Here is an 11,994-nt window from a genome sequence, read left to right as displayed (position 1 = left end):
TCAGTATATTGTATCTTTTGAGAATTTGGGATGTAGGCAACAGTAGGTTGGCTTACAATATTGCCTCTAAATTGGAGAACTAGATGTTTGCATAGAATAGCATGAATATGCTCAAACAAAAATAAGCAATTGTATTTATGTCATACTGTTCAAATGTGCTAAAACTAGCCAGTACTGTCCTCTATTGGCAACTTCCTGGAGCCCTTCAGGAAATACTGCTTCTTCAATGGGACTGGGAGCATGCCCATTCTTCCAAATCTCATGGACAGCAGAGCCATTGGGGCTAGATAATATGGCCTCATGCCATATAGAATTTTAAAAGTGACAACCAATATCTTTACACTGTTGTGAATATTGTGGGGGTTGAAGAATGGATAAGGCTGAGGTGTAAATAGTGTAACAGGAAAAGGTTAGAATACAGAAGAACTTTGCTTATGGAGTGGCTATAGAGTTGGGTTAATGTATCGGTAAAGACTGCATATATAAATAACAATGGGAAGAATGCTTATTGTTGCCCTAGGCCAGGGCTAGGCAACCTTGGCTCTTTTATGACTCATGGACTTCAACTCCCAGAATTCCTGAGTCAGCATAGCTGGCTCAGGAATTCTGGGAATTGAAGTCCATGAGTCATAAAAGAGCCAAGGTTGCCTACCCCTGCCCTAGGCAATGAAAAAATAGTGAAAGTAAAGTTTGTTTTTAACATTTTAATTTTTAAAATTTTAAAATAGTTCTGTTTTAAAATGGAACTTTAAAATTCTATTTTAAAACTTAAAATACAGCCATTGGTTAAGGGGCAAGGCTAGAAACCAGGTGAGTACTAGTCCCGTCTCAGGCAGAAAAAGCAGCAAGGTGACTTTGGGCCATTCATGCTTTCTCAGTCCAATCCACCTCACAGGGTTTTAGTGAGAAAAATAGGAGGAGGAAAAAGTAATAGGTATGTTCATGACTGAGTTATTTATAAAAAATAATAAAGATGGCTAGGAAACTTCAACAGAATTATAATTGAAAGTGTGCAACATGACAATGAGCAAAATGGGGGAAATGCAATGCAACGGTGCAGCTTCATGCTGTGCAATAGATATGTAAACCAGATGTATGAGTGAAATGTATAAGAAAGTCATTAATTGTACACTTGTTGGTTTAGAGAAAGTATATTATAAAGTGATAATCCTTCAATTATGAAATATTTGGTTTGGATATGGATTGAAACATGGTTGCTGAATGCAGTGTGAGTGGTGTATCAGAAAAGCTTGCATGAGGATAAATTGCTTAATGGTTCAACACTGAAAATGGAGTAATTCAAGGATGTGCAATGTCTTCTTGGTCATCTGGTACACTTACGGAAAAATATATAACATATGCTTGAGTTGATAGAATTGTGTTTGTTGAAAATGTCATTGTGCATGTTCTTTTATATGCTAATAATATGTTAGTTGAGGACACAAATGATATAATAATAATAATAATAATAATAATAATAATAATAATAATAATAATAATAATAATAATAATAATAATAATAATAATAATAATAATATAAAGTTGGAAGGGACCTTGGAGGTCATCTAGTCCAACCCCCTGCTCAGGCAGGAAACCCTATACCATTTCAGGCAAATGGCTGTCCAGTCTCTTCTTAAAAACCTCCAGTGTTGGAGCATTCACCACTTCTGGAGGCAGGTTGTTCCACTGGTTAATTGTTCTAACTGTCAGGAAGTTTCTCCTTAGTTCTAGGTTGCTTCTCTCCTTGACTAGTTTCCATCCGTTCCTTCTTGTCCTGCTTTCAGGTGCTTTGGAGAATAGCATGACTCCCTCTTCTTCTGGAGTACTGAGCTGAAAAATAAGGTATTGGATACCATGGTAGCAGTGCTTGACCAGGAAAGTTGAGTGAATAGCAAATTATAAGTAAATGATGAAAACTAAAATTAGTAAATCTATATGCCTTGATGAAATATTTATGAAAACAGGAAAACGGATTGAAAAATTTTAGTATGTGCTAATTCTGCTAGAAAGGTAGTAGGTAGTATGTGGTTTGTTAAACAAAAATGCTTGTATGACAATGAGAATCATCTATGTATTAAATATCAGAGTAAGCATCATGCAGTAGAAATGGGGTGCTAAGAATTGCATGTGGTAAAACAGGAGATACAGTTTGTTGTTAGTTGAGAAGTCGTGTCCGACCCATCGCGACCCCATGGACGATGCTCTTCCAGGCCTTCCTGTCCTCTACCATCCCCTGGAGTCCATTCAAGCTCACACCTACTGCTTCAGAGATACAGTTAGCAGTGCATAAATGACTAATACGTTATCACTGGATGAAATACTTTGAGATGACTTGGTCATAATATACAGGTGAAACTCGAAAAATTAGAATATCATGCAAAAGTTCATTTATTTCAGTAATGCAACTTAAAAGGGGACACTAATATATGAGATAGACTCGTTACATGCAAAGCAAGATAGTTCAAGCTGTGATTTGTCGTAATTGTGATGATTATGGCTTACAGCTCATTAAAACCCCAAATCCACAATCTCAGAAAATTAGAATATTGTGAAAAGGTGCAATATTCTAGGCTCAAAGTGCCCCACTCTAATCAGCTAATTAAGCCGTAACACCTGCAAAGAGTTCCTGAGCCTTTAAATGGACTCTCAGTCTGGTTCAGTAGGAATCACAATCATGGGGAAGACTGCTGACCTGACAGTTGTGCAGAAAACCATCATTGACACCCTCCATCAGGAGGAAAAACCTCAAAAGGTAATTGCAAAAGACGTTGGATGTTCCCAAAGTGCTGTATCAAAGCACATTAATAGAAAGTTATGTGGAAGAGAAAAGTGTGGAAGAAAAAGGTGCACAAGCAGCAGGGATGACCGCAGCCTGGAGAGGATTGTCAGGAAAAGGCCATTCAAAAGTGTTGGAGACTTTCATAAGGAGTGGACTGAGGCTGGAGTCAGTGCATCAAGAGCCACCACACACAGACGGATCCTGGACATGGGCTTCAAATGTCGTATTCCTCTTGTCAAGCCGCTCCTGAACAACAAACAACGTCAGAAGCGTCTTAACCTGGGCTAAAGAAAAACAGACATGGTCTGTTGCTCAGTGGTCCAAAGTCCTCTTTTCTGATGAGAGCAACTTTTGCATCTCATTTGGAAACCAAGGACCCAGAGTCTGGAGGAAGAATGGAGAGGCACACACTGCAAGATGCTTGAAGTCTAGTGTGAAGTTTCCACAGTCTGTGTTGATTTGGGGAGCCATGTCATCTGCTGGTGTTGGTCCACTGTGCTTCATTAAATCCAGGGTCAACGCAGCCATCTACCAGGAGATTTTGGAGCACTTCATGTTTCCTTCCGCAGACGAGCTTTATGGGGATGCTGACTTCATTTTCCAGCAGGACTTGGCACCTGCCCACACTGCCAAAAGCCCCAAAACCTAGTTCAATGACCGTGGGATTACTGTGCTTGATTGGCCAGCAAACTTGCCTGACCTGAACCCCATAGAGAATCTATGGGGCATTGCCAAGAGAAAGATGAGAGACATGAGAACAAACAATGCAGAAGAGCTGAAGGCCGCTATTGAAGCATCCTGGTCTTCCATAACACCTCAGCAGTGCCACAGGCTGATAGCTTCCATGCCACGCCGCACTGAGACAATAATTGCTGCAAAAGGGGCCCAAACCAAGTACTGAGTACATATGCATGCTTATACTTTTCAGAGGTCCAATATTGTTCTATGTACACTCCTTGTTTTATTGATTGCATGTAATATTCTAATTTTCTGAGATTGTAAGCTGTAAGCCATAATCATCACAATTATGACAAATCACAGCTTGAACTATCTTGCTTTGCATGTAATGAGTCTATCTCATATTAGTTTCCCCTTTTAAGTTGCATTACTGCAATAAATGTACTTTTGCACAATATTCTAATTTTTTGAGTTTCACCTGTACGACAGGTAAAAAAGCTGGGAAGGAAAAGTGAATGTCAAGAAGGAAGCCAAGACTGATAAAGTTATAATTTGGTTGAGCTAATGACAGCCTCACAAAAAGAATAAAAAAATGGCAATATACAAAACAGCATATGATTGTGATAAGAATAAGAATGGTTTGCAGCAATAGAAAGATATGAGAGGCATAGTTGGTGTATTCATTGGAATATTGAAGTGTGTATGTATGCACTGCATGCATGTGTACTGCAGTTGAAAACAAAGTTTGGAAATAGTTGGTCTATTGGTTAAGGCACCAGGCTAGAAAGCAGGAGACTGTGAGTTCTAGTTCTGCCCTAGCCTTGAAAGTCAACTGACTTAGTCACTTTTCTCATCATGCTATTGTTGTGGGGAAAATAGGAGGAAGATGTGTCCAATATGTTCACTGCCTTGAGTTCTTTCTAAAATTAATAAAGGCAAGATACAAATAATGAAATACAATAAAAATGCTTCTTTTAGTGGTCAGTGAAGATTACATTCAGTGATAATGACATTTTCTGTTCCATGAATTCTTACAAATATTCACACACTGTGAAACATGATACCACAAAACTCTGTATCTTACAACATCCCCAAATTTTTATCTTGATGGAGAGAAATAGGAAGGGCAGATGTGAGCACCAAAAGGAAATTTACCTTTTAAGGCTTCAACATAATTATTATTATACCTTTTCTACAAAGAATACAGAAAAAGATGTTCAGGAACTTCGGCTTCATCTGAATGTAGAAAAATAATTTCACTCTACAAGTTTTTCATTATCAGGGTCCATATTTGCAAATATATAAATGGGAAAAGGATTTTTCTGTTAATGTTTCATATTCAATAGAATCATTTCAAGTATAGGGATACGTGATGTCAGTGCTATTGATAGAATTTACTTTTGTGAACTTTCACAATGCTTTCTGGTCAGTCATTCCTATCTGAACTGGAATGGGAGAGTTAATTTGTCCCATTCCAGGTACATTTCTAAGGAATGGAATATCCTTTTATAATTGGCTCAGCCAATCTCATTGTATACATGGTTGTACTTTGACAATAAAGGTTCATTCATAAAGTAAGTATCAATAGCTGACCTGTGCAGAATTGGCCATCCAGTTTGGTTATTGCTTAACCATGAAAATTATATCAACCTTAATTCCTGTTACTGATTCATTTTCTAGCATCCCAAATTTTCCTTAAATTGAATCAATCAGCAAGGATTGTAGTAATGTGCCAGAATTATTTCTTGCAGCACTGCAAATGACCATAAAACATGAAAATTATAGATGTAGGAAAATAATAAGACCTGTACGGCTGAGTGAAAATGGTTATAATGAGCAAATATTGTCACATGGCAATGACAGCCTGCAATGCAAATATGAATTAAAATTACAGGAGCAGAAAAGATGGCTTAATGTATACTGTCTTGATGTACAGTACACCGAAATTCCAAACCATTCTAGAATGGCTTTAATAGCAATTTCAGCAGGGTTAAAGTATGCTGTGTGCCTGTGTAATGTGTGACTTAATCATATGCTGGTTGAAATGCCAAAGTGTTACTATTGTACCAAATTGAAGAATATAATTAGGTTTGAATATTCTCACATTGTCAGTTTGATAATTCTAGAAATGTTACTTTATTCTGTTTCCTAATATATATTGATAAAGAATATTTGTTACCATTGGATCTTATCTATGTCCATCCAAAAGTCCAAGTAACTTTTATGTTGTCAAAATGTTACCAGATTCTTCTCCAGTGAAGGTAATACATGCTCTGCATTAAAAGTAATCTCATCAGCTGATTGCAGATATATTTAAAACAATGTAATTTATGTTGAACAAGAGCATAGTTTTCTGTTCTAAAAGACCAAAGAAAGTTATTTGTGAATTTACCAATAGATGGCACTAAAGACTTTTTTCAGCCATTTAATGTTGAACTGAACTTCAGCTCAAAGCAACAGCATCAAACAACAATGCACCACAATATTATTATTGTGCTTGGGCCGCCTAAGTCAAAAGTGTAATTTATCACCATCTCATATTTTGAGGCCCCATTGCATTTTTTTTACTATCCATAGAACAATTTCATTTGTACAGCAAATTCTGATTAAGTCTATATTTCTAGTGTACTATCAAGAGCACATTATCAAGACCAATAACTGTTCGGAAAAATCACTTCTGATTTGTGATTAAATGAATGTATGTAAGTATATACGATAAGTGCGCTTTTTTTTCTTTAAATGGCAAACTTCAAAGAAAAGAGATCATTACTAATTGTGCATTTTAAGAGAGCATTGCAGCAGGGCTTTTAAAATTACTCCTGTTTGTCTTAAAGCAAAGATTTTTTTAAAAATTATATTGCTGCTTTTTTAAAAAACATTCTGTATCTAGGGATACATATAATTTTAAAATAACTTCAATATGTTTAAATAAATAAACTTTAAGACCATTAACTTAATGTAGTAAAAGCATGATGATTGAAACAAGTTGTCCTATTTACATGATGAAAGCAGCATTGTGCTATTGTGATCCAGTCCCCTGCCACATTTGTGCAGAACATGTTGCATATGAACATACAATAGGGACGGAGCCTTCATATAACCTCCTATGAATATCCGTGCACAGATATGTGATTCATAAAAAATAGCAAAGCAGAGGATTGAATGTAAAGAGTGAAAGATTATCAAGAAAATAGTTGACAACTGCTATAGTTGGCTTTGTGGTTCAAGTATGCAGTTTTAATAATGTGCAAAATTTATTCGTTTACCTAAAAGTAAGCTCCTTTGAACCTACAAAGTACATGTACAGGATTGTATCTCCAAATCAAGATAACCCTGTTTGTTCTTACAGAATCTTCTTTAAAGTAGCTCCTAACTGTGCATGGGCACATTGGATATCTTTTAATAGGATAGGAAATTTTTAGTGCAATTCCTAATTAAAATCTGGCCTTGTTTAGGGCTGCCCTCTAGTGATGGTCTGGATTTCTACAGTTCAGATATGGTAGCCTTTCCCTTGAAGATAAGTAAATCAAATGTCAGGCATACAATATATAATTGATCAAAATTATCTTCATTGTACAAGTTACATTATTTGGTTCGAGAGCAGCTAAGAATTTCTTCCTACTTGATTTCTGTTTAGATTTTTTTTCCTTCCTACCTACTCCCCATGAGTCTATGGCCAGATTTTGAATGAATCCAATTGCCCTACTGCCATTTACATCATGCTAGTGTATAATAGCTAGTCTATTATATGTACTGTTGAGTGTTAGCATTTGTTTAGTAATTATTGCTATGGTTATTGTCAGATTTATCTCTTGGCCTTTCAGCTTTTGATGCCTGTCGGGCTAATCGAGGTGGTGGGAGTGGCTTGACTGATCTGTGATCTTCAGCTGATTCTTCATTCACTGTGCCAAATGCTGGCCTTGGCAACAGTGGTTGCCGGAAACCTCTTGTTGTTCCTTGAGGGTAGCTCGCTGTACCACCATTGTCTTTGTCTGTTTCATTCTTCCACTCAATTCTGCATTGTTGCTGATGAAGTCTTTGATCTCTCAAAATTTTTCCCGCTTGGGATTTTAAATTCAGCACCATGGTATGGTCAGATTCAGAATCACTGCTGTCACTTACTGCAAATTTAAAATAGATGATAGATAGATAGATAGATAGATAGATAGATAGATAGATAGATAGATAGATAGATAGATAGGTAGATACAAAACATAAAATATATTAAGGTTATGGCACAAAAACATAAAATTCTCAAGAATGTTAAATACATTAAGTCAATTGGAACCGTAGTCTTCACTGGGCATTCTTTTGCTAATAAATGTAATCACATAAGGAGAAGAGCAATGTGCATTGGTTGGTACACTGAAAGGGAGTATATTTAATTGCTCACTTCTCATGACATGGGTGGTTATATAACGTAGATTAATAAAAAAAATAAACAAAAGAAATATGTAAATCTTTCTGTGGAATGGTATACAGTGTAGGCCGATTGCCAAATATCCACATTTCCTTTCTTACATAATGTGTATAATGACGCTAATATATTCCTGTAAACATAGACACAATTAACCTGTGATCTACTTAAAATTCCAGGCACGCTCTTGTTCAGTGTCAATTTTGCATATTTATTTCAAATGAGATTTTCCAAAGCAGAGAGTCTGTGAAAAGAAAGGTTAGTACCAACTTTAACCCTATTAGGCCATAAATAGACCCAATACAGAAAAATAACAGGGAAAAGTAATTCTGTGAATGACCCTAAAGCACAAATTAGCTATGGAATATGAGCCATGTTTCACCTCATTTGCATAATTAACATCATCAGTATTATCTTTACTAATTTAAAGCAAACCTGCGTATGGTTATCTAAGAACTGCTACCTTTACTACATAAAATTATAATGAACAAAGTCGTTCTTACTAGATTTATCTAGATTACTAAATAAAAGTTGCACATTCTCACATAGTTTCATCAAGATAAGAGACAGTTGTACTTAAACACAATCCATCATTGCCAAATTCATCCTTTTATTGTCAGTTTTCTGGACTACATTTTTATAAAAGACTTGTTTTTGCTGTAGTGCTCTGGAACTTGATTGCTTCAGTAGTTAACTAAGTAAATACTAATGCAAAAAAGGACAATAAGCAACATCATACTTATCTTAAAATAGAAGGAACTGTCACAATGAAAGGAAACATATAAAAACACAACATTGTCATCATTAAGCTTTTTTCACCAAAGGAAAGTTTTAAACGTGTGTGTGTGTGTGTATCAAACAAGTTTTTAAAACATGAACAAACTAAGTATAAACCTAGTATAATGCAAGATTTTTATTCAGCATTTGGTTAAGTTCTGCAGGTTACCAAAGCAGCCATTTCAAAGAGAAAAGGCTACAGACTCTTATTTGCTTGAAAATTATGAAAATTACATGACACACTTTTCAGCATCATATGTTATTGCATATACTAGTTAGAGCATGGGTCCCCAACCTATTGACCACTGGGCCATGTGAGTGACTGACCAGTGTGATCGTGTGTGCATGCACACTCACCCCCTAGTCGCGCTAGCGTTAGCATCGCTGCCAGCTTTGTGTGGGTACGCACAGCCCCATTCGCATGAGCGTGTAAGGACACCTCCCCTTCCCTTTCCCTTTGAGCTGCCAACCCAGAAAGGTTGGGGATCTCCGAGTTAGAGGATTTGAAAAATATTAGAAATATTAGGAGAAATAGTGGAAGCACACAATGTTACAAATCTATGTTCGAAATCCAAAGAATTGCAATACACACAGGGACAATTTGAAGTTGTCATTGTTAGATAACTGTTTGAATAACAATATTGGAAGCAAAACCCTTTTAAAAAACAGCTCATGACATAATTTCCAGTCCAATTATAGGAAAGGCTTGTTCAAATCTTTGGACATCCCCAAATTAGCTCAGGTTATAGGCCTTGGAAAGTAATTCAAGAAAACTACAATAGTTTCTTTTACTGAATTAAAGGTATTACAACAAAATCTCCAATAGATCTTCTACTCATTTCTGGCCAAACAGGTTTTGCATGATTCTTTTTTTAATGGGACAATAATCAACAACAGGACTAAATAGATGTGTGTGTATAATAATAGGCAGTGATAATGCCATCATAGTCACATCCAGGATTTCCTCAATTTAGCCAAATGTTCTCACATGAGTCCATCTTAACCTACTAAATTCTAGAAAAATTTTCTCCCTCTTCTTATAGACAGAAAATAAAAGGCATTGCAATCATGCTGAAATTGTGCTGTACAGTATATTTAATAGCACATGTCCTTAAACATACAGGTATGGTGTAAAAATGCACATGCACTTAATTGACATAAATCTTTAGAGTCTTTTCACAATCTTTGTGGTAGGCCCAGATACTGTAAGACATTGGTGAAGTAATATTAAGGTCCCTCTCTAGTATGAAATGAGTAAGAACACAGTAATCAATTACTAGAATAACTGACTGCACATTTTATTACAAAAAATATGAACTCACATGCACAACATGATGGATTCAAACTACATAACTTGATAAAGGAAATGTCTATTATGTAAGACAGAAGAGGGAGAAGAAAATACAATGCACATATATATTACACAAAAACACTGAAAGGAGAGAAACAAATAGTTGGCCAAATTGCACGAGCAGAGAATCAGAAATGTAAATACTGTCCATCCCAGGGTACATATTTTATTTTTACAAAGGAAGAGACAAATAAGAATTAAAAACAGCCATAAAACTACAAAATCTATATTGCTTCTTCCAAAGCAAGTGTTATAAATTAAAAATTAAGAAATAGGTTCCTACATAAAATACTGCTGAATTATAGTGGCTCAGTGGGTTAGGACGCTGAGCTTGTTGATCAGAAGGTCGGCAGTTTGGCGGGTCGAATCCCGAGTGCCGCATAACAGAGTGAGCGCCTGTTACTCGTCCCAGCGTCTGCCAACCTAGCAGTTCGAAAGCACGTAAAAATGCAAGTAGAAAAATAGGGACCACTACAGTGGGAAGGTAACAGTGTTCCGTGCGCCTTTGGCGTCTAGTCATGCCAGCCACATGACCACGGAGACGTCCTCGGACAAGCGCTGGCTCTTTGGCTTTGAAACGGAGATGAGCACCGGCCCCTAGAGTTGGAAACGACTAGCACGCATGTGCGGGGGAACCTTTACCTTTACCTTTAACCTAATGTAGCTGAAATGCAAAATAAACTTCCCCATTTTTTAAAACTTTAATGTTTTTTAAAAAAACATTTTAAATGTTTAATTCTTTTAATATTTGTGACATCATTTAGCAGTATTTACCATATGAAAAGTTTACTACTATTATCTACAATCTGTTACATACGCTGTATCCCTGAAAAGGCAAACTGTTAAGAGAAATCCTGGAGTTTCCTCAATCTGGCAACAGTCAAAGGAAGGCATAGATAAATAATAGACTCTGAGTATCAACATAATCAGGAACAAATAATACATTGACAGACAAATACATGACAGAGAACATAGACATGTGACATAGAGAAGCCAGAAATCCTTTGCAGTTCTTTAGAATAGGAAGAAGCAGGTGAACTAACAGGCTTAATCCCAAGCAGTTGTGCGTTGCTTGCATAATTCTGAATAGTCTACCATCTCTTCTATACATTCCAGGGAATATCTGCAATGTAGTTTGTACATTTTTTGATACTGAAATATTCTGATTCCAAATGTCCAATTCTCAGAACACCCTTGCCAGAGATTTTCCAACACTGGCACAGATCATTCCATTTATCAGAGGTAGTGTATCTACCATTTTACAACTGTAAAACTGTATCAGGGACATTTCAATTCCAACATTTCAGCTAATGTTGGAAGGAGAACTATATAGTAAGCTTTTTATTGTTTTACACACTTATGTGTGTTGGTAATCACCTTTAAAGCTTTCCATGGCATGACTTGAGAGAATATCTCATGCCAATGGGATTGGCCTGCCCCACTCATGCCGGCAGAGGAGACATGTTAGCCAGGTTATTCTGGCTGGTGGAGTCCAGGAGAAGGGCCTTCTATGCCAGCACACCTGCTCTTTGGAGCATCCTGACCCCCCCTCCCTTGCCCAAGTAAGATCAATTCCCACCCTTTTGATCTTCAGCTTAAAGACCTGGCTTTGTCAGCTGACTTGGGGGCTGCAATGGGAGGCTTCACATTGGAGGTGGTTGATAGATTAATAACAAGTCCCACATTGTCCCTGCTCATCCTACTCCCTCCCTCTCCATCTTTTAGTTAGGGTTGAGTATTCATATTTTTATAGTATTTTATTTGTATTGGGTATATCTTTTGTATAGTTTTATCCTTTTAATATTGTAAGCCACCCAGAGTTACCCTGTGGTAAAATGGGCAGCCAATAAATTTAATAAATAAATATATCAAGACCACCGGGGGTTTTTACCTATTACTTTATTCTTGACATGGGTTTTCATTGGCCAAATAAAAAGAAGCAACTAGTTGAGTTCTGTGCTCTATAAATGAGGAAGAAAAACACAGGGATAT

General features: G+C 36.6%; 1 protein-coding gene across 2 annotated transcripts in view; it reads right to left on the bottom strand.

The window, feature by feature from the left end:
- Positions 1 to 3,713: 3,713 nt before the first annotated feature.
- The window catches only part of SLC9A2 (solute carrier family 9 member A2), a 65,270-nt gene continuing 56,989 nt past the window's right edge, over positions 3,714 to 11,994 (bottom strand). For both annotated transcript variants that reach the window (XM_081326471.1, XM_081326472.1), the window contains exon 12: positions 3,714 to 7,578. In XM_081326471.1, the coding sequence (XP_081182597.1) occupies positions 7,232 to 7,578 (347 nt within the window). In that variant the 3' untranslated portion in view covers positions 3,714 to 7,231. The remainder of the gene's footprint in view (positions 7,579 to 11,994) is intronic.

This window comes from Vipera berus (assembly GCF_964194415.1).
Source record: "Vipera berus genome assembly, chromosome: 4".
NCBI classification, from domain to species: Eukaryota; Metazoa; Chordata; class Lepidosauria; order Squamata; family Viperidae; genus Vipera; species Vipera berus.
Note: the sequence above shows the minus strand (reverse complement) of the source record. Positions and strands in the feature narration are given on the sequence as shown.